Raw genomic sequence first — 21,633 nt, 5'->3', positions numbered from 1 at the left:
TAATGTCCTATGCCCTGCCCATGGCCAACACACAAATCAAAGGATATGTCATCAGCCCCTTCTGATGTCGTCTGATTCATGCTCGTTTGGACATTATTTGCTGTTTTGCATAATTGCAACCTGTTGAACAGCATGGTTTGTCACACTTCTGGGGTCAATAATGAGACGTTGTTCACTAATCACTGAGCAGATGGAGCGTCAGGTATGACTTCCCTTCCCAAACACTGTCAAGTCCTGTGTTTTCCCCGTAGCGTAGCCTTGCTCGATGGTGGTATTGTGACATGTTTGTTGTACAAGGCGTAGGTTAAGAGGTAATTTATTTCGGAAAGCTTGCCTGGCTTGACAGCCCTTTTCCTGTGGTATTAGCTGGAGGGTAAAGTCTACCCAAACACGTCCGTCGTGTTTGTGGGAGGGGGCTCCCTTCACTAAGTATTCCGATATATTTGCAAAGTCGTCTGGGAGCTCAGTGATACCATACCTCCACTATGAGCCTACACTGAGACAAGGTTGGAGTGGTTGGATGGGCGGAGTACGACTAAATAAGCCCAGATGCAGTTGGTAAATCAGAGTAGGTGATGCCAAGGGATAAACAGCATTTTTAAACATTATACACTGTAACTGCAGTGTTGTTGTTTTCACATGTCTGTTGTACACTTGAATGAATTGTAGAGCATCCCCTGACATTTCTTTCTCTTGGTAGAATTGGTATGTTTGAATACCACCTAATCAGTGGCATGTGTTCACCTGTTACCAGAAAGTTGACACAAAGTTTAACATATTGCTTTAAAAGTCCTACTTGGTTCAGGTACAGACAGAGCAACAAAAGTAGACAGAAAGGCTGTCTGGGACCTGCTTTATAGAGTCATAAATCCACGGTCGACAAGGTTGTACAGTGAATATCTTTGTACTTAACTTATCCTCAATTACTTTATTGTACAGCAATTGAACACCCATTTGTTTGTCTTGTCCCTTGGCACATTAACATATTAAACAACTCAGTTTGTTCACCTATCCTTGAAGACATTTTCGCTGGCCAGTTAGCTTTTGTGAATGGGTGATGTAAGAAAGGCTGCTAGATCCGGTTCAATTTGTGAGAATATGTCTTTTTATCATTTTCCATGTCCATATTTGCCAATGATTTTAGGAACAACTTAAAATTTGCATTTTCGAATCAAAATGAACTCAAATTTTAAACTGGAATTTTCTCTCTTCCTGCAGAGTTGGAGATGGAAGTGATGCATGTGCCGATGTACAGCAGGGAGCTGGACCCCACTGCTAGGATGACCAATCAGGATGGAGGCCACAGGTCGCCTGACAGTGACCGGCCAACCAGCATCAGTTCTACCTCTTCTACATCTTCCTCTTCCCTTGGATCCTCTGGAAGGCTTATTCTTGCGCCGATCAACCTTAACGAATCATCTTGTGATGAGGCGGCAAAGGAAACGATAGAAAGAACTCCTGAGAAACAAGTATTACGGAAACGTTCTGCACCTGCCATTATACAAATGTCTTTACCATCTTCAACAAACTCTTCCCCTGAGGAGAAACCTATAAAAGACAAACTACTGAGAGTCAGTATGCCAACAGGGAAACTCAACAACCGAATCAGCCACACAGATAGGGTGGTGCTGGAGATTATGGAAACTGAACGGGCATATGTCAAGGACTTGCAAGACATAATCGAGGTGAATACAAAGAATCTATGCAATCAAGAAGTTGTTATTGAGTCCCCAGGGACTTTCTGAGTGTAGAATGTCAAGGGTACACAGGGCTCGAAATTCCACCTGCATATGCAGGTTAATGCAGGTAAAATTGGAGCTGTGCAGTTATTTCTAGTGTCTACCTGCACCAAACTTGCACTGGTCCATATACTGGGTTTTATACATAAATGTCATATGATGTAAGTGTATGTGGATTGTTATTAGCTGTATTGAATGTTACCATCTATAAAGTATAACAGAAAAAAAAACAATGTTTCCTGAACAATTTTAATATGAAATATACTTCCTAAATTCAAAGTGGTGCAGGTAAAATTTGTCTGGTGCAGGTAATTTTCAATGTTACCTGCACCAGTGCAGGTATGCAGAAAAAAGTTTTTCGAGCCCTGGGTACATATCTCTTTTCAAATGATTTTCCTGTGTAGTTAATGCCATGGTCACAATATTTTGTGACGTACATGTAATTGTCCTCCATTTTATGCAAAATCTGATGGGAAGTGGATGTATACATTTATAACAGTAACTTTCTTTAGACAAATTTGTAAACGTTTCTGTTTCTAGTGGTTACTTGTGTTGTAACTGTCAAGGTCAAAATGTTTTATGACGTATTGTTTCTTGGAGACAAAAGAAAACAGGAGACGGATGTTATGTGGTAGGAAGAGGTGTGTTTGGTGATACGTGTTGGAATGGAATGATACTCCTCTCCTACAAGCGCACCATTTCCCATCAGCAGAGCACATTCCCTTTCATATCTCCAAACCTGTCATCACCCCCACTGAACACACCTTATCAGGACAGAACCACAGGGATTAGTTTGGGTTACCTCACAAGTGATTACATCATTGGTGTGCAGAGTGGGTAACAGTGATATTTAACACGTGGGAGTCATACCAATTGTCACGCATTTTGCTTTGGATCATACCTTAGGGCATACCATTTTTATTTCTTTCATTCTTAGACACATTAGAATAAGAACAAGGCAAGAGAACAACACACAAGCAGAGGCCCCAGAGGAACTTAAAACCTCAGACTACATTCACTCTCTGGAACTAAGTAGAATTCCCACGGGTGCTGTTTTCATGTTCTTCTTCTAACTGAGCATACTTTTCTCATCTTAACAGTCTAATGAACTAGTGTGGTCTTTTATTTCCAGGGTTACATGGGCTGCATCGTGGACAGGCCAGAGCTGCCAATCACAGCCGAGGATGTCTCCTTCTTATTTGGGAACATGGAGCAAATTTACGACTTCAACAGGTTGGTATGGTAGTGGGATGTAGATGTAGGGCATGCCAGTTACTAGCGGGGTTATGAGCTCTACCACCAGTCAGACCAGTGTGTTTGGTTGGTTGAAAGTCATGAATTATGACAGAAGTCAATTTATGATAACTATTCTGGAACAAAAACATGAAAATAAGGGTACCAGACACGTGCAGCTTCTCCTTAAGCATATTCCTTCTCCTACTACTTAGCATGTTGACAACCTTGGCTGTCCACAGGGTAGAATAAAAAGATTAGCTGCTAGTTTGGAGGAGGAACAGGTGTGTTTTTATTTGACACCCGTCTAGCCCTTTGATGTGGCCAGCACCTGTAAACAGCCCTATATTGATCCATCAAATTGGAATGTTTGTTTTATTGGGGAGCCAGGGAATGCTGCAGGTATGCGATAAGGGTTCGCTTGACCGATAGCGCCTGACCACCAAATTGCTGTGGTGTAGGTGTGCCCAGTGTAGGTCCAGCTTGGACAGTATCAGGCCATTTTAGCCTCATCAACCACAACAAAACAATAGTGGCACATGTTAAAAATAGAACAGAGTTTGCCAATACCAAGACAGTAAAGAAAGTAGTCCACAGTGCCTGCGATACCTGTCTCTATGTATCGTCAAGTCAAGAACACAAAACCTGGTCTCTTGTGCCACAAACAACAAAGATGGAAAATGAATGTAGGTCACCCCCTGCCAAGGAAGCTGACATTACCTGTATCTGTAGTGCACCAGGTTTGGAACTGGCACTCGCGTGTAACCATGTACATATATTGTCAGGTCAAATGGGGGTCATGGTATCAACAGAAATTCTATTGTTGTGCCAGATGGGAGATCAACTAATCAAAATTATTTTCCAATCCACGCTGGGCCCTGCACTAGTAAAAGTATCAAAGGGTGTAGTGAACTATTGGAAGGGAAAATAACTTCAAAAAGGGGCGTATCTCTGTGTTAACATTAAAAGATGCAAAGCTGTTGGTATATTCTAGATTTAGATTTTAAAAGCAACTGGATGAGAGAGAAACCCTGGCTTGTGTATATCTATCGTGTAAAGTATGCATGTGACTATGCTCTAAATGATGCGCGAAACATGGCTATGTTGTACTTGGACCAGAAAGTGTGTAAATACGGTCGTTTTTCCTTTGAATATACCAATTGTCTGTATCTCTCCATCAATTAATCACACAAAATCAAAGGACTTGTCTAACATGATATCTACAGATTACAGAAAATCGGCCAGGAAACAATCCCAGGTGATAACTGTTATTCCCATGAGATGACAGATTCTGCTACACCATAATCTAAGTGCTCCCTCGAGGCCATTATTACATGGCAAAATGATAGGCTTGAACACACCACAGTGCTTCATTAAGGGCCTTTTTGTCCATTGTTAACTTTAGCATAGACATGCTTATCTATGTGTATCTGTTCATCCAATGGCATTATTCATATCAGGGGCAATTCATTTCCAATTGGTTTACATAGAATTTGCTCAGGGATTGTTTGAAATTACGCGTCTTGGGAAAAAAATGAAGTAAATGTACAATTCTCTAAGGTCAAAATTATTTCAGTGTGAAACATACTGAAATGTATCAGGAGAGATTCAGGACGCTTTATTCACACAAATGGACCTCAATCTCAGTCGGCACTACTTCAAACAAACAGCATTGGGCATTTATCACATCATTTTATCTCACAAGTGAGGAATTTACCCTCTGGCTTATTGGCTTGTGCATCTGCCAAAGTTTCTTTTGTACTTTCACTGACAAGAACAGTGATGCAACAATAGTAAGTCCCCCGGGACTTATTTGTTGTTTGTATATTCCAGCAGGTGGTTAACAAGGTCAGCTAGAGATACTAGGAAGGAAGTTTCTGATAATTATTGTTATAGAAAAGTGTCTCCTTGCAAATGTTGCTGCTTTCATCTTTCACTACAGACATTCATCATTGTAAGGGTAGTATGAAAGAAAAGAACGGTGAGCTTCTTCAGTAAAAGACATTCACATGGATTCATGCTTCCCTTCACTGGTTTTTGCTGTGTGGCACTTATGACATGAAGCATATCCATCAAAGCAAAGGAAAATATTTTCAAATTAATAGACCTGACACACAAAAAGAAAGGAACAAAAATGTTTTTGTCCTAGTTCAAAAGGTTTTCAAGCCTTTCAAGACTGGTGAGCTGGAAATGATCACACTTGATGAGAAACGAATTTTGACATCCCAATAAAACATGACATACTGAGCTTTATGTACTTTGACTATTGTTGCCAGACCATTGTGCATGGTCTGCTCTAAGTCACCAAAATCAACGTAAGTAACCAATGGCTCTAAACTGTTTAACAATAGGAAACTTCAGTGGTATGTGAACATTACAATATATCATATACATCATTGCATTCCTTTGTGTCATGCCTTTAGGCAAAGGCAAGGCCAAGAGCCCTTGTGAGTAGAAGTCAGCCAACACAGCTAAGCTAACAGAACTGATAGCCAGGCTGTTTTGTTGTTACAGTGGACTCCTAAAGAACCTGGAAAATTGCAGACTGAGAGCAGTCAAGGTCGCAGAATGTTTTGTTGAAAAGGTATGTGGAAGTCTGTGTGTCGTACAAGACAAAGGGAGAGCTGTTTCTGAATCTCTTACTATGTGTGTGTGTGTGTGTGTGTGTGTGTGGTTTTTGTTAGTTACTTAGATGTTATTTTTAACATATCCGTTTAAAACATCTGTCAAGCGTTCTGTCCCTTTAGATCCTAGGGAAACTGTACATCATGTAAGTAATTGTAGTATACATTTTGTAGTATTGAGTATTCCTGTACGTTGTATAATATTTTTCTCCATTTTCTCTAAAAGGCAAAAGAATTCCACATCTACACACAATACTGCACCAATTACCCCAGGTAACTTATTTGCCTTTACAGCAATTTATCAGAATCAAAAAGTTTTCATGCTTTGATTTTAATGTGTTTTGGTATCCATAGGCTGCTTGTCTGATTTACATTTTGTAATATTGTAATATTACAATGTATGATATTCTGACCATTTCAGTGCTGTTGCTGTTTTGACTGAGTGCACACAAAACAGAGTCATGAATGACTTCTTCAAGGTACGTGTCTGACTTCCTATACATATCTGATACATGTATATAACCGACAAGTTGGCAATAACATCAGTTGATTTATGTAACTTTGAAATGTCATTTTCCAAGTTTCCAAGTTGGGTATTACTCATGTCCACTTTTCATTTTGACTGTTACAGGAGAGACAAGCAGTCCTAAAGCACAACCTCCCTCTGGGTGCCTACCTGCTGAAGCCTGTTCAGAGAGTGCTGAAGTACCATCTGCTACTGCAGGTACAGGCTGGACTGGGAGAGCCCAAATCATGTTGTTTTGCATTGATGTACATGCTTGTGATTGCCCATTTGGACAGAATAATGTGGGCCGACATTGAAAACTATTTCCAACAGTTTGTCTCAACAGATAATTGAAAATTTCTCCTATAACCTGCCTCTGGAAATTATGACAATAAAGGCTTCTGAAAATATGTTTTGTGGCATATTTTTTTCTCATTCTGGTATTTCTTCCAGGACATTGCTAACAACTATGAAGGTGAGGATGAGGGCCACAGCACCATCAAGGAGGCCCTGGACACCATGACCCAGGTGGCACACCACATCAATGAAATGAAGAAAAAACATGAAGACATGCTGTATGTCCAGGTATGAGACACTTTCATGTGGGATGGTATGTCGGCCTGTTCTGTTCATGTTTTATCCCAAATGCTGCAGAATATATTTTGAAATCAAATATTTCATCCACTCCTGGCGTACAAAGAAGAATTTAGTACCATTCCTAACAAATTTCGTGAAGCAGTTTAAGTAAATGAAGAAAGAATGTCTATGGCATCTGTGGGATTTGAAGTGTGCACCTGTTGCTATGACTGAATGAAAATTAACGTATCAGTGCATTGCCTGGATTCTATCACACTCCTTCATCCACTTCTGATACTGTGTCAAACTTGTAATTTTATTGTTGGAAAGACACAGGTCTCTGACAAAATGGTAGAAATGAAAAAAAGAATTAAACAGAGGGGAGTCTAGTCATTCAAATAAAATTGGAATTTCCTTAATAGATGTAATGTAGGTCTTCCAACGTGGGACCCTTAGCAGTGTCTTTCCATCATTTGTCCATGACATGTCCACACTTGTAGGTCATGTTGTGTTTCCAAATCCCCACATCATGGCTGATCACCCTCTCAGGAGCCTTCCTGACAGACTGCTGTCCCTCCTGCCCTACTGAAGGTTTACCTGCCCCCTGCAGGACAGGGAGCTGCCAGTCAGGCCAGGAATGCAGCATTTCGGTGCTCATGCACTGCTCTGTCTCCCCCTCAACTGCTCTAAAATTTCCCCTTATTTCCTCTTTCTACAGGAAATCCAAAGTCAGCTGTCCGGATGGGATGTAAGTAGAAACCCCTCTTGGATTTCTCACTGACATAAGTGGTTGTTAAGATGCCTCACTAATTGAATTAGGAATGACAGACAAGCCACGATCAAAGGGAAAACCCGTAATCACTGTTTTCTCAAGGGAGTAAACTTTCTACAGGAAAACCACACTGGACAGAAAGGGAAGCTAACTGTCTGGAATGTGCAGGAGAGGTGTGGGAATTGGGATATTCCAGGACTATGTGGGTTGAGGGCATCCACCTGCTTATTTTAGCTTCAAGGCCTGAGACTTTGCCAACACAAGCCCAATGGGGTTGAGGAATGTTCAGTTGATGGAAGTGGAAATGTTAAAGTAGCGGAAATGGTGAGGAAAAGAAAGTTGAAGGCAAGACCTTTCTAAGTTGAAGCAGGAGAAAGGTAGGGGGGAAACATGTTTCAATAGCTTTGCTAACAGAGGTTTTCCTGTTCTCAGCTACCTCTAAATACTAGTATTACATGTTCAACTAAAGCTATTGGCTGGTAGCCAATCACAAGAAGGATTTTAATCACTGTGTAAAACATATCTACACATTTTGCTAACTGCATCCAGGAGTTCACTTCTTGTACATCTTTGCAACTTGTTCCTAGCTAGACGCATAGCATTTCCAAATATTTGTCATGATATGAATAGAAATTTTTTTATAAAAGTACTTGAAACAAACATAAAAAAGCATCTGCTGATGACAATGGCCCCTCACAATACAGAGAATGCCTTGCAAAATGCGATTACGATCAAGTTGAAGAGGGTTTTTAGGATGTTTTTTCAGCTGTGCGTTACATAATGGGCCCCTGATAAATGGATTAAACTGCAAATAAAGGGAGTTCAGTGACTTCTGTGAAGAACTGTACAAATTTGCCAGCCTGGCTAATAATCAGTAGCTACAGTGCAGGGTAACTGTGTTTTTGTAGTAATATCTTACCTTGCAATAACAGTAAGTGATCTTACTGAGTATGGAAGCAAAAACTGAGACAGAAGCACAGTAGATTAGTTGAAGGTCAAATGTGGAAGATAAACCATGTCACAATTCAGTTCAATTAGTTTAACCCCAGTGGTACTGGAAATACTGTATTAACTACAACCCAAGTGAATATTGATATTTGGAAAGAAACATCATTGAATTTTGTTGTTGGTGCTTGAGCTCTACAGTAAAGACATGAAGATGAAACATGTAACCCTCCTTCCTGTGAACAATAGACTAGTGTGTTAGCCGTCCCTCAGCACACCTGCCTGTAGACCTGTCTCCCCTGACAGCATGTTTGTCTTCCTGTAATGACATCATCAGTCCAGGATCAGGGGCTCTGGTAGCTGTCAGTCACAGAGAACAAAGACTTTGCTTTTGGAAGGTTCTTTAGCCAGTGGGCCTGCACAGGGAGCAATGCTCTATCAGGAGAAATTACTCTTTTTAAAACAGCCAATGATTCGTAGAAAATTTAGACAAAGCTGTAAGGACTGGAAATATCAAGGTCAGATAATGGAAGTTCTTGTGAAGAGGAATGGGATTGATAGAAATAAAAAGTAAAGATCATTCTATGTGTAACAATTTGGAAAAATAGCTCTCAAAAAGACATCTATAGCTTTTGTAAATACATGTACTTGAAATTACATTGTCATACATCGCTTAAATACACTTGCACAAGAATTTAAATACCAATGTTGTAATCTAATACCACTGGTCTAATGTCTGTGATTTAAAAGGATGAGAATGACACCTTGCTACTGGTCCCCTACAAGTATGGCTGTGTGCCATTTGCCTTTTTTGTATTTCGTATTGTATTGTATGGAATTTTCTCTTTATCCCCAACATGTCAGATAAAGACTTTTCCTGCACCCCCATGGCCTTTACACTTATTAGAGTAGACCAGGCTAGGCTTGATCTTGCCCAGGAGACTGTGTACCACAGAAGATTACAGGGAAACAAAGGCATTCTCTATCTAAAGGTTGTGCCTTATAGTTAAGCCTCTCACTGCTCTATGTGCATACATGCCACAAACAAGTCTTCAAACCCATTTTCTGAAACACCCACTGAATACTTTTCTGTAGGTTTTTTCTTCTGCAAGTTGGATGTTTGCAATTTCAAATTGATTTATTTGGACAGCTTCAAGAGCTAAGGCTCCAAGGAAAGGCATCATCAGAAATTATGTTGAACTAAAAAATCTTGACCTGTATGGTCTCGTGCAAGTGCAAGCCATTAGGGTAAACAGTTGAGGCTATAAATATAATTTCCAACTGATTTTGTTGCAGTGTTATTGTACTTCAGTAATGTTAAATAGGAAGGAACCTGGTAACTGTTATGTCCAGTTGTTGCTACCATGTGGATGACATGTTTCCTTGAGGTCTGATCTATGTCATGTGCCATGACCTTGGCTGGGAGGGCATCTGTCTGACCTTCTTTCAATTTGTTTGATTTCAGGGTCACGACCTGACCACATATGGGGAGCTACGTCTGGAGGTAAGAATGACCCTTGATGTCTTCTCCTGGGCTGAGATTGAGTTCGTTATATAAAAAGTTCTAAATAAAATAAAACCACAAGTTCTACAAGGATATTGATATGTTAGGACCTTTATTTCATGACCTCTCCCGGTGAAATGTAAGACCACACACAAACTTGATGGTTTGCAGGACATTGTTGGGACAGGTCAAAGGCAGAGAGTTCATGGACAGTTTCTGAAACTTACTATTTTTTAGTTTCTTGGAACATGCAGTACTTAACATATTGCACTCATATGGGGGCTAATAAAGTTTTGTATTTTGAATCATGGATGTGAAAATAGGCATGAACGTCAGACTCATGTTGAAGAAAAGAAAGGTCTTTAGTAGGGACTTAAAGCGCAAGGCCCACCTTGATGTCATCGTGAAAGTCATTATTTATGTCGCCTCAGTCATCACTAGACCCTCACCACTGTTGAAAGTTAGAAAGACATAGATGGTAAACCATATCCATTGCCTAATGAGGTGATCATTATCCACGGGTGAGGCAAATGGATCCTGCAATGTGTTAAATGTCAAAATTAATGTATTTCAGTTGACCATGCTTGTCCTTGTCCCTACAACTTGGACATTGCTTAGCATGGTGTCATGTTGATTTAACTATTGATGGAACTAAATTCGACACACCTGTTCTTAGTTTCTGATACTACATGTATCTCCTTTTTAGATCAGTGGAAATTGGTATGGAATAGAGTAGGATTTTTCCCTAGAGAAGATAACTGGCAAGGAAAGCTACAGTTTAGCCAGTTATGTGGCCTTCAAGTTAGAAATCTGTTACTGTTGGATCTTACTTGATGGAAGAAAAAAAATAGCATATTTAAGGCCTTTGCTGCCACTTGGCACTGTAATGTTGGGTAGAAAATCACTGTGAACTTTGAAACCTTAGAAAATCATTATATACTTGACTTATGATGTGATGATATAATCACGTGAGTTTCAGCATATGAGATGAATTACAAGTAATCCCACTGGATAATGCAAAACCAATGACTTCGTTTCCTTCTTCTAATTTTTTTCAAAGTGGCCAATGTCACAGGCTAAATCAAAGGAAGTACAGTTGAAAGTCGGACTCTTTGATTTTGGAGCATGTTTCCTTTTTTGTGGGTAAAGGCCCTTTTCAGACCAGAACAACGGATATTTGAATAAGGATATTAGATTAGTGATGCTAGTTATCTTTAAAAGGCATGATTTTCATGCAAACAATTTTTTTTTTAAAAGAGAATGGATCTTGTCATGAACTCTTGACTTTCTTTTTCTTTTAGGGATTTTTCCGTATGTCCCGGGCCCGGAATGAGCGTCATCTGTACCTGTTTGAGAAGATGCTACTCGTTACCAAGAAGCTACCTGTTGGTCTGCAGTGCAAGACTCACATCCTGGTACAGCACAGCACATTTTCTTTAAGTCCACAAACACAAACTCTTGTCATCAATACCATTTGGTAACAGGGTTCTCCCCAGAATTTTATTAGTATAGTGGAGGGGCTGGCAAAAATAACCCAAACCAGTGCGCTGCACTTTCATGAAAATGAGTTCATTTTGCAATGACAGAGGGTGTCAAATACTACAAGTATAATATGTTATAGCAATTCCTTTGTTGTGAAGTGGCAAAAGGACTATTGTTTTGATCATCACACATTCACAAGTTTTTGCAGACAATGACGACTGGAAAAGTGATGCCACTTGGCACAAAAATCAGTCAATTTTCATTAATTTTAGCAAAACTAATCAAGAAAAGAGGGAAGAAACACACTAAATTTCAAAAGTAGTATAGTGGAGCTGGGCTAGGAGTATAGTGAAGGGCCTCTGTTATTCTGTCCTCTGGGTAATGTCATGTTCATACAATTTGAATATGGTGTACAATGTAAATCAATCGATATACTGTGTATGTGTGGTTCCAGTGTTCCAACCTGATGATAGTGGAGAGCATATCCAACCAGCCCAACAGTTTCCATGTCATACCATTTGACAACCCAAAGGTGCAGTACACATTCCAGGTCAGTATCTCTCAGAATGTGTCCAAGCTATTTTGGGAATGAAAGCTGTGAAATATCTGAAAATCTCTGGATGCAGATTTTGATCTTGGAATGTTTAATTGAGATTCTTGCAAGCTGGAAAGAGGCAAGTGCCTCCTGTTGATCATTTTAAAAAGTGCAGTCAAAGTCTGTATGTCTTGATGTTGGCAACGTATGTGTGTATGTGAGATACATGTCCAGTACTTACTGTAAACAATGAGAAACATTACCAGTATTGCATGTGTTAATAACCATAGTCATTACTGTAGTGTCAGTCTGTTTGCTCAACAGTCCTTTTTTCCCTTTCTCGTAGGCCAAAACCCTGGAGCAGAAAAGATTATGGACCAAACAGTTGAAGACCCTGATCCTAGAAAACCTGAATGCTGTCATTCCAACCAGCGTAAGTTTGCCTTTCTTTTAGACACACCTGCAATGAAACCTGATGGATATCAGAAGGATTTATTTTTTATACTATATAACACAAATGCTTGACAACTGGCAATTCATAGTTAAAACATTTGTTCATTAGATGAATGAATTAGGCATAAAATTCAGTTTTAGATATTCTGTGACATCTGTATCTAGTGGTGTGTTAATGATGAAAATGTTAACAAGCATTACTTTTTATTCTAGGCGAGGAAAGCCATCATGGAGTTGGGCAATGAACGTCCCTGTAAGTATCTGTTTGTAGCCATATGTAACATAGGAATGATACACTGGGAGAAAGAACTTAGAACAGGGGCCTACCAATAAGACAGAGCCAGTAGCATATGATACATGTACACGTACTTACTTTTGCTAAAAAAATGACTTGTAGAAAGTTGAATTTCCTCGGGAGTTGAAATCTTTCATTTGGTCATGAAGGAGCTCCTACTGTTGTTTATTGAGAGTTTGTGGTTCTTTTGCACAGATCATCCTGCACATGAGGAGCGAGGGGAGAAGAGAAGAACTGAGAGACGAGATTCCAACAAACAGGAGGAAGAAGATGACAGGAGGAGGGATGAAGGGATTGGAAGCATGAGACACAGAGTGGGCAGGGCCGACTCCAGGAGACTTACAAGGGCAAAGACAGGTTGGTGTTCAAATATAGTTTTTATCTTCAAAAGATTAAGCCCTTGGATTTACTGAAAAATTGTGTGTTGCGAAAGGACAATTAAAGCAACAAATCTCTTTACCTTTACAGATACAGTGTTGACTCCAATGGCAAAACTTCAGAGGGGAATACAGCTCAAAGGTAAATGTTTGTCAAAATCTATTATGCAAGTCAAGCGTTCTCAACTAATTTGGGAGAACAGCAAAAATCAGTGTCATTAACTTGGCAAATTAAGCTTTTGTTGGTCCCAGATGGCCCCACAAAGGTAGCTGGCAAACACCTTTTGGCTGTACAGTAACCTTCAATGTCTTAAAGCTGTCTGTCATTTAACTACTGACTGGAAGTGCTGTGTATTTAGTCTCCAAGCAGACCCTACGGTGCCTTAGAAATAGTATCAAAGCTGGCAAGGGACTTAGTATAGCGGCACCGTTTGACTCCCTTTGGCCGGCTATACTCCTTTGCCAGCTTTGATATTATCTCTAAGGCACCGATGGGTCTGCTTGGAGACTACTGTGTATGCTCCTAATGTGATCCAAGCATTCTGTGATTCTTGTGATATCCATTGTCTGATTTCCGCTCTAACTGATGTGTTGTTGGCTTATGTGTACATTTTTATGTCATTCCATGGTCATTGCTGTCTTTTCTGTACATTGCCTTGTTCAGTCTGTATATTGTTCTTTGTTCAGGGAAAGACCAGGGAGACTTGTTGGGTTAGTCTGTGCATAAATTGTACAGTACATACAAAAGATATGCACCAATGATGCAAGTTATTTTTTCAATAAAGACACACATCATACAAATGTTGAAGAGGATCATCAAAAAGTTATAGTTCACCCAAGTGTGTTTGTTTCTGCAACTGCAAGCATGGACATGATGTATTATGATAAAACTGTTTTCCCAAAGGTTTACTAGAAAATGATTTCCAACCTTTTGACACACACACACGCCTACCCAACCCTTCCTGGTCTAACCCCACATGTATCTTGGAAGAGTGTGACCTGGTCCCTCCTGCATGTACCATGTTCCTAATGATGTTGCATGTTCTCTTGCATGCTTCTCTTGAACTGTAGGGAACTTCCTGTTAGGTGAGTTTTGTACTGAGGTGTGATGCAAACATATTTTGGGTGCAAGGTTGTGTAGTTGGTGTTTGAGTACTAGTATTTTGCTGTGCCGTTTGTATATATCTGCTGACATCAGAATTATGTTATGTTTAAGGCTGCTGCAAAAGCAACTTGGTATGAAATTGTATTATATGTGCACTTACTCAGAATTATTGGCAGTTTTGTGTCATCAAATCACAAACTGCTGTATTGTTTTGTGTGCAGTACGTTGACCAGTACTTGTCTTTTTGGTGGCATATCATTTTTGCTGTTATCGCTGTTGTGCATCTTGTGTTGATTGCTGTTGATGCTATTGCCATAAAGCTCATATTGTTTTCTTTTGCTTCCTTTGTTGCATCGGTATGCTGAGCAGGCATGAAAAAGGTGAGCGTTGCAGAGTACATACATTGTACCAGCTTTTATCTCATTGCCATAGAGTAGAAAGTTTATGTGCTCAAAAATACCCTCTAGACTTAGTTATTTTGGCTATAGAGTATAGTACCATCTAGACTAGAGTGGTAGTCTATCCATGTAAACAGCAACCATTTGGCATGTGGAAACTAACCTTAAACATGTTTTACTGTACTAGAATATTCTTAAGGTTTATGTTTGCTATTAATAAAAAAGTAAACTGTAAAGCATACACAGAAGTCTGCCCTAAATGCCAGATTGAGACAATTATTGGATGACAAGCTTCCAGCTGATAACCTTGTGCTTAGCAGAACACACAAACCAAGTATGATTTTCTAACATTTGTCTGTATGAGGAAATATGCTCAGCCACATCATTTCCACTAAAAGTTTTTTTTTTTTTTTAAATACAATGAAGAAAGTTTACAAATTGTTAAATGCATTACAGCATTTTGTACAGGTGGATGCTTTCTCACCCCTTGACCATTATTTTTGTTTCTGTGGATCAATGTAGATGCATGTGTATGTCTCCTCTGCATGATAATCCAGCCTGTACTAATGTCATGTTTAATTTCTTTTCTCCCCAGCCTGATCTCACCAGTCCTAGATTTGTAAGTAACATGGATAGGTTTTCTGTAACATTTTTTGATAACTCTCATGTCACTTACTCTTATTCAACAATCTTTTTTTAGTTCCCTAATAAATAACTCACTTTATCATTGCCTCATGACATATCAAAGTTCAATTTTTTTTGTCCACCACATTCTATTTTAATTGATTGCTTCTGTTAGTTTTATTGCACTCATTGAAGTATCCTCAAATGTATTATTTGGTGAGTCTTGGCAAAAGTGAAGTATCAAAAATTCTATTTCATTCTGGTGGTTTCCATGCCATTTTGACTGCAACTTGAAAGTGCAAAAATGTCAAAGTGCCAAACGTTTTGTCTGTATTTTCCTTCATCTTTCTGCAACACAGCCAGAACAAAGTGTACTGTTTCTGTTTCCATTTTGTTTTCATCAGTTTCTTGAAATGTAAAATCTCTTGTCTTTCCTCCAGAAGAGAGACAAGTCGTTCCGAGGTGCAGACTCCAGTGCAGAGGGGACTCAGAGTGAGAGTGAGCTGACACCAAGGAAGGCTACCGATCAGAAGCCTCTTCCTCTCCAGACTTTCTCTGATGGAGAACAACCACCCACCATCCAAGAAACTGTAAGTGGTCCACCATTTTATATCATACTGTTTGATATGAGATATAGGAAGGTCATTTTTGACAAACAATTGATCTTGTCCAGCAATGTCTTATCCTGGCATCATGCTTTGTTATTCTCTCACACTTGTGTTCAGTAAAGACATGCAGGATGAGGGACCTGTAGTTGTGAGAAGACGCAGCAGTCGAAAGCGGGCTGGACAGACGCCGTCCCCCATCGTGGCCCGTAGACGGAGCCGCAGCGTGGACAGTCTAGTGCTGGACGGCACCAAGGAGGACGTGGAGGCTTTCCTGGACGTGCTGGCCAAAGCTGGGAGAGAAACAGACTTGAGGATTGAATGTGATGAGGACAGTAGCAATAGTAATGCTGTGGAAGTGCAGGTAGCTGATGTGGTTTCAGACAGGTCCTCTGGTGCAAGTAACGACGTGGACTTGTCAGAACTGATGCATAATGGAGAAAACAGTGTTATGTGTAATGGGAACGAAGCAATTGCAGAAGAGACAATGAGCAAAAAGCAAAATGGTGTTACATCTGGTAGCCCAGTTACTGTTCAGAAAAACAAACCAAGTGGTGTAGACAGTAATGTTGCAAGGACTAAGAAGAGTGTTGCCGAGTTAGAGAGGGGAGATGAAGCCAGTGGAGAAGATGCCCTTCAAACAGATTCAGATGAGGAGGGAGACTATGACCACATCTCCCCCTCGTATCGTCCTGACATGGTACGGTCCAAGTTTAATGACAAGGACGATGAGTCCTCAGACATCTGGGTTCGCAGACCAGGCATGTTCAGTAGTGTGCAGAACCTTAACACGCAGCCACGTCCTTCCAATCTTACACTCTTCCATCAATTCCAAAGACCAAATTCCAATGGAATGCTGAATTTTCAAGCTAAGCCTAGCCGGAAGTATAGCCTGGAAGAGGCATTTGAGATGCTGCATAGCAGTACAAGTAGCAGCAGCAGCAGCCAGCCCTCCAGTCCCAGCAAGTCTGTCAGCCTGTGCAATATCTCAGGAAGCTTTGCAGCGTCTCCGCAACTCAGCCCAAGCATAGATTCTTTGTCTGCAGAAGCCGAGAGGAAACTGTCGGATCTTGAGCAGGACCAAGAGCGCTTGTCGTCAGAAGCTGTTGATACAGAGGACATATGGAGTGACCTGGAAGCCTACATAGACAAAAGTATAAATGACTGCCAGGCATCCAAGCCAGCAATTCCAATGAAAACAATAGAAGCAACACCGAAGCTGGCAAAAACAGAGAGCAATGTGAGTCCGTCAGCAAGGGGAATCAGGTCTGCCCTACACAACTTCGTCCGACGGTCGCCTCTAGCAAGGGCAAGGGAAAGAAGTGATTCTTCAAGCTCTATTGGCTCCTTCAGTTCTGTGAGAAGAACCTCTTCAAGCTCTGTCTTCCTTCAGGAAGACATAATTGAGGAGCACCCAGGAAGTGGCATGGCTGGCAAGCATGGGAAAAACCGAGTGTATCGGTTGGCCAGAGAGTACAGCATGAGGGTGAAGAAACGAGCAGCAGCAGCCCAGACTTTATTAAAGAAACGCAACTATTCAGAGGGTGACGTTCTCCGCCCTGCTGTTGGCAAGGTGAGGAGTCACTCCTTTGTTGGCTCCCCTGCAGTTGGAGCCCGCATCGCACAACATTCAGACCCGTCAAAGGTCCTGAAGAGAAGTAGGAGTGTAACACAGTCAGATGGGGATCTCTCATACATGTCGGGCTTGAACAGGTTCTCTTCAGCTAGCTTGAACTCCTGTGATAGCCTGCTATCATCTGCCTTCACCTCTCCGGCCAGCAGTCGCCCGCTGAGTGAACTGTCTGTGGGGGATCCTGTACGCAGTGCTGCATCATCAACAGGTGACCCAACAGAAAGTTTGACCGTCCTGAAAATCACAGAAGATCAACCTGAGGTGGAAACAACTGTCCAAAGCACAGAAAACAAGACCAAGAAAGATGAAAAGTCTGAAGTGAGTAATTCAGAAGATCCTGGGGAGCGTCGGAACTCCCTCTCCATGAACAACAACAATAAGGATATTCCTACAATTGTAATCAACCATAAGACTACCCCAAAGAAGGCTGAAACACCCCAAGGGAGACCAAGGAGAAGCTCAAGTACACGGGAGCACAGGTTGTCTACGTCAGAAGCTGTGGTCAAACTTAACAGGAGACCATTGAGTTTCATTGAAAGGAGAAGCCTGCGCCAGGGTAACAAAGTGTCGATAGCTGGGCTAGATATATCCCGCTCTGCTCCAAACTCCGTGACCAGTTCTCCCATCCTGACATCCGGTCGGACACGAAAAATATCCTACTCCGAGGACATCACTCAGGCCTTGCAGGGAAAACTTGAGAAGTACGGACTTTCAGCTGAACCTCGGACTGTCGTCATCATTGAGAAGGACAAGGACGGGAAAGAAAAGGTCTTCACCTCCCCAAATGAGAGCAAAAAAGACTCAGGAAGACGAAGGTCATATGAGTCCAAACAGCCGCTGTGGCGATCTCTCTCCTCCTCATCTCTCAACACAGATGCAGTATCCACAAGTTCTATAAAGGACAGGACAAAGCAATATCTGCAGAGTGTTACCGTTCCTACAGATGAAACGCAGGCTGCGTCTGCACCTACAGATCCTGCGCCTATCACAGAGAAGGCATTTGGACTGGTAGAGATGAACGGTTGGGTGAAACATGTCATCAGTATGTTCCAGCCGGATGCCTTCTGAGCCATCTGATCAACCCCAGTGCCATAACCGAGTTAATTATACTGATCATTATCTTACTGATGCAGGGATCTTGCAAGAACTTATGTGCATGTTGCAGCAAACTTTGCTAAATCAGACACCTGATTCTGCATATTTTTGTTGAAATGGAAATTAGCATGATGCAGCAACATTCACCATTTCTTTGCAAACAGCTCTGTGATAATGTGGTTTGATTCTCAGCAAGGATTGGGTACTCCAGCCAGTGTGTCAGCAGTTACATGTACTACTCACATGGTGCAAAAGTTGTGATTTCAAACTGGCCATGGTAGCATGAAAATGCAATGTAATAAGAAACAAAGTCTATAGGATATGTACGTTTTGATCTCTAGTTTAGAATGTTGCTGCTGGTTGGTATTACCTGGTGTACTTATGGTGTAAAACCTTGCTGGCAAGGAGAAACAGCTTTAGTCTTCACTGCACCTCGTAGCAATAAAAACATGCGCACTTCACGAAGTTCACGTTGATGTTTTAGATTTTTGAATTTGTGATATTTGCTGTAAAGTGTTCACTTCCACACAATTGGTGCTATTTACAGAGGCTTTGTACTTTGTGTCTTTTTGTGATTTTAATACAGTCTTGTCTGAATGGCCTCTGATGGAAGCAAAATGCTATTTGATATACACATGTATGTTGACTAATACATGTTACGACAAAATCTGTATGATACAACTTTATGGCAATAACTATGATATTCTTGGTGCCTGATTTTCATAAACATGTTTTCATCTACATATATTTTTTAGATTTTTATATGGCGTTTGTATGTTTTCTGTGAGCTCCCAATGGTGGGAGGGTCCTGTATGATATTGACAAATTGTTGTTCCTGTACAGCATCTACTTGGTCATGTAAAAAGAAGCAAGTCTGTAGCTTTTAGCATTGTTATTTTGGCATATTCATTGTAATACTTGTTCTATTTTGAGCATGCAAAATATCTTTAAGTATTTACAAATGTAATGCTTAATATGTTATGGTGTGAAGCATAGTCATATCAAAATGTCATACATACATGCCCTAATTGTGTTGCATGAACATTGCTACATTTTTAAACTCCAAATCCTGGTTCTTGACATGGGGAATGGTGACCCCTGGCACATTGCATGTATACTATTGTTGCTATTTTTTTCATTTACATTTACAGCTTGTCAGGTGCCCTCAGGTTATAATTGTTTTTGTATCTTTTATTTCAATTTTCCTTGCTACACCAGTCAGTGTGGATTGCCATGATGGTACAGTGTAAATGATTGGTTGCCTATGTGTCACATTGTTTTGCATTAGTAATCAAAGCAACTCTTAAACCAGATCCTTTACAATTCCCTAGAAACATTGAAGATTTGTCATGTGGCTGTATTGGTGACCCTTGTTGACGGTAGCCTCCCCCCTGTCAGGAAGGCAGATTGTCAGAAACTAAAAGGAGAGATGCTGTAGTGCTTCTGCTATTCCTAGTCAAAACAGCAAATTTCCTTTTGTAGCCTCCTATTTGGAATTCTATCTACAAGTTAAAACCATAATTTTCATCTTCAAAATGCATCATGTTTCACTGTGGACATTGTTTAGATATATTCTGCTATATACTTTGGCAACTGCTATAACAGTCTCCCAAATGATTATTTGGGCGAGGCTTGTGTAATATTGAAGGGGACAACACTAATTTGTGGTGTGGCTGATCCCAAATGGTTTTTAGTTCTTTCCTGTTCAGACAATTGTGAAGAAACTGAGGTATGTACATTTTCCATGTGCATTCAGCCACTCATGTTGTTCCATCGAAGTTGGTCAAGTAGTTGGAATCTACTCTCCAAGCAGAGGTTAGGCTCCGGCTGTTTTTTAAAGTTTTTTTTTAGTCGTTTTTATCGGACTTTCTATTTTGTCATTTTTCTTGAAGTACGCCAGCAGTTAGGTTTTGACACAGCAAGATAAAAAAAAAATAGAAAGCCCGATAAAAACGACTAAAAAAACGTTAAAAAAACAGCCAGAGCCTAACCTCTGCTTGGAGAGTAGTTGCAATCCAAAGGCTGACTTTGATTGAACTGTATCGGTCTAGAAACAATGACATTAGTGAATCTTTGAGTTGATTATTGTTTGAAATGGTGTTACTTGAATCAATTTAAAAATAACAATTTAAAAGCAACAACCATTTTAAAAGTGATCAGCTAGTACAGTATTGACTTGTCATTGGTTATGTTCTTACGTTAACATGGTGTGGTTGAATTTTAGAATTGGAAAATATGACTGCTCTGCAAACATGTCCAAACATGAAAGTGTAACTATCGACCTTGAACCTTTGTACTTGACTTTTTGCTTCAGATAAAAAGTACACATTGGAAGCAGCTTAGAGTTCTCATTTCAGTTAGATGTGTTTATATCTTTCAGCCGGTTCAAATCATGCTTAACGAAGTCCATGGTTTTGATTCTCCGCATGTTCATCTAAGGAAAAACAATTAAAACACACACAACAGCTCTGCAATACATTGGTCGGTATCGTTCTTTATATCATATGGACACAACGGCTCTGCAATACATTGGTCGGTATCGTTCTTTATATCATATGGACACAACAGCTCTGCAATACATTGGTCGGTATCGTTCTTTATATCATATGGACACAACAGCTCTGCAATACATTGGTCGGTATCGTTCTTTATATCATATGGACACAACAGCTCTGCAATACATTGGTCGGTATCGTTCTTTATATCATTTGGTTATACAGAAAATAATTATGAAACAGCACTCTTAAATATTATACTTTGTAATCTTTGTAAATTACTTAAATGTTAATAGCAAGAAAATTTTCATAGACATATTTATATTTCTTTAAATCATAATCCCATCTGGAAACTCTAGCGAACCAGTCAGAATTGCCCTGAGGAAGGTGACAGGCGGTCACTGAAACGTCGGTCGAATAAAGATGTGGAAGTGTGATAAGAATATCTTTATTCAGTGACATACCTACCTGATGAAACTATTCACGGAGGTAGAAACCCTAGCCAATGAGACGTTTTGTAATGATATGTTAGACTTGATAAATGTAGGGTCATGACAAACAAACAAATGATATGCTTATTTACGATATGAGATGATGGCAAATCATTTCGAAAATTCTGAATAGAAATCAAACTTATT

The 21,633-nt window shown here is 40.2% G+C and overlaps 1 protein-coding gene across 8 annotated transcripts in view; it reads left to right on the top strand.

The window, feature by feature from the left end:
* LOC118411977 (pleckstrin homology domain-containing family G member 1-like) overlaps positions 1-20,974 on the top strand; it is a 41,580-nt gene extending 20,606 nt beyond the window's left edge. For 3 of the 8 annotated variants that reach the window (XM_035814581.1, XM_035814552.1, XM_035814521.1), the window contains exons 2-21: positions 1,219-1,685; positions 2,872-2,972; positions 5,487-5,556; positions 5,823-5,869; positions 6,018-6,075; positions 6,228-6,320; positions 6,555-6,686; positions 7,396-7,425; positions 9,860-9,898; positions 11,200-11,313; positions 11,835-11,930; positions 12,262-12,348; positions 12,582-12,621; positions 12,859-13,020; positions 13,132-13,182; positions 14,112-14,126; positions 14,515-14,525; positions 15,139-15,162; positions 15,608-15,757; positions 15,906-20,974. In XM_035814581.1, coding sequence (XP_035670474.1) covers positions 1,227-1,685; positions 2,872-2,972; positions 5,487-5,556; positions 5,823-5,869; positions 6,018-6,075; positions 6,228-6,320; positions 6,555-6,686; positions 7,396-7,425; positions 9,860-9,898; positions 11,200-11,313; positions 11,835-11,930; positions 12,262-12,348; positions 12,582-12,621; positions 12,859-13,020; positions 13,132-13,182; positions 14,112-14,126; positions 14,515-14,525; positions 15,139-15,162; positions 15,608-15,757; positions 15,906-18,473 — 4,347 coding nt within the window. In that variant the 5' untranslated portion in view covers positions 1,219-1,226 and the 3' untranslated portion in view covers positions 18,474-20,974. The remainder of the gene's footprint in view (positions 1-1,218; positions 1,686-2,871; positions 2,973-5,486; positions 5,557-5,822; positions 5,870-6,017; positions 6,076-6,227; positions 6,321-6,554; positions 6,687-7,395; positions 7,426-9,859; positions 9,899-11,199; positions 11,314-11,834; positions 11,931-12,261; positions 12,349-12,581; positions 12,622-12,858; positions 13,021-13,131; positions 13,183-14,111; positions 14,127-14,514; positions 14,526-15,138; positions 15,163-15,607; positions 15,758-15,905) is intronic. The other 5 variants (XM_035814529.1, XM_035814543.1, XM_035814535.1 and 2 more) reach the window with 5 other exon arrangements.
* The last annotated feature ends 659 nt before the right edge of the window (positions 20,975-21,633 follow it).

The sequence above is a fragment of the Branchiostoma floridae genome, chromosome 1 (assembly GCF_000003815.2).
Source record: "Branchiostoma floridae strain S238N-H82 chromosome 1, Bfl_VNyyK, whole genome shotgun sequence".
Lineage (NCBI taxonomy): Eukaryota > Metazoa > Chordata > Leptocardii > Amphioxiformes > Branchiostomatidae > Branchiostoma > Branchiostoma floridae.
The sequence above is the reverse complement of the archived record's forward strand: the minus strand, read 5'-3'. Positions and strand labels throughout refer to the sequence as shown.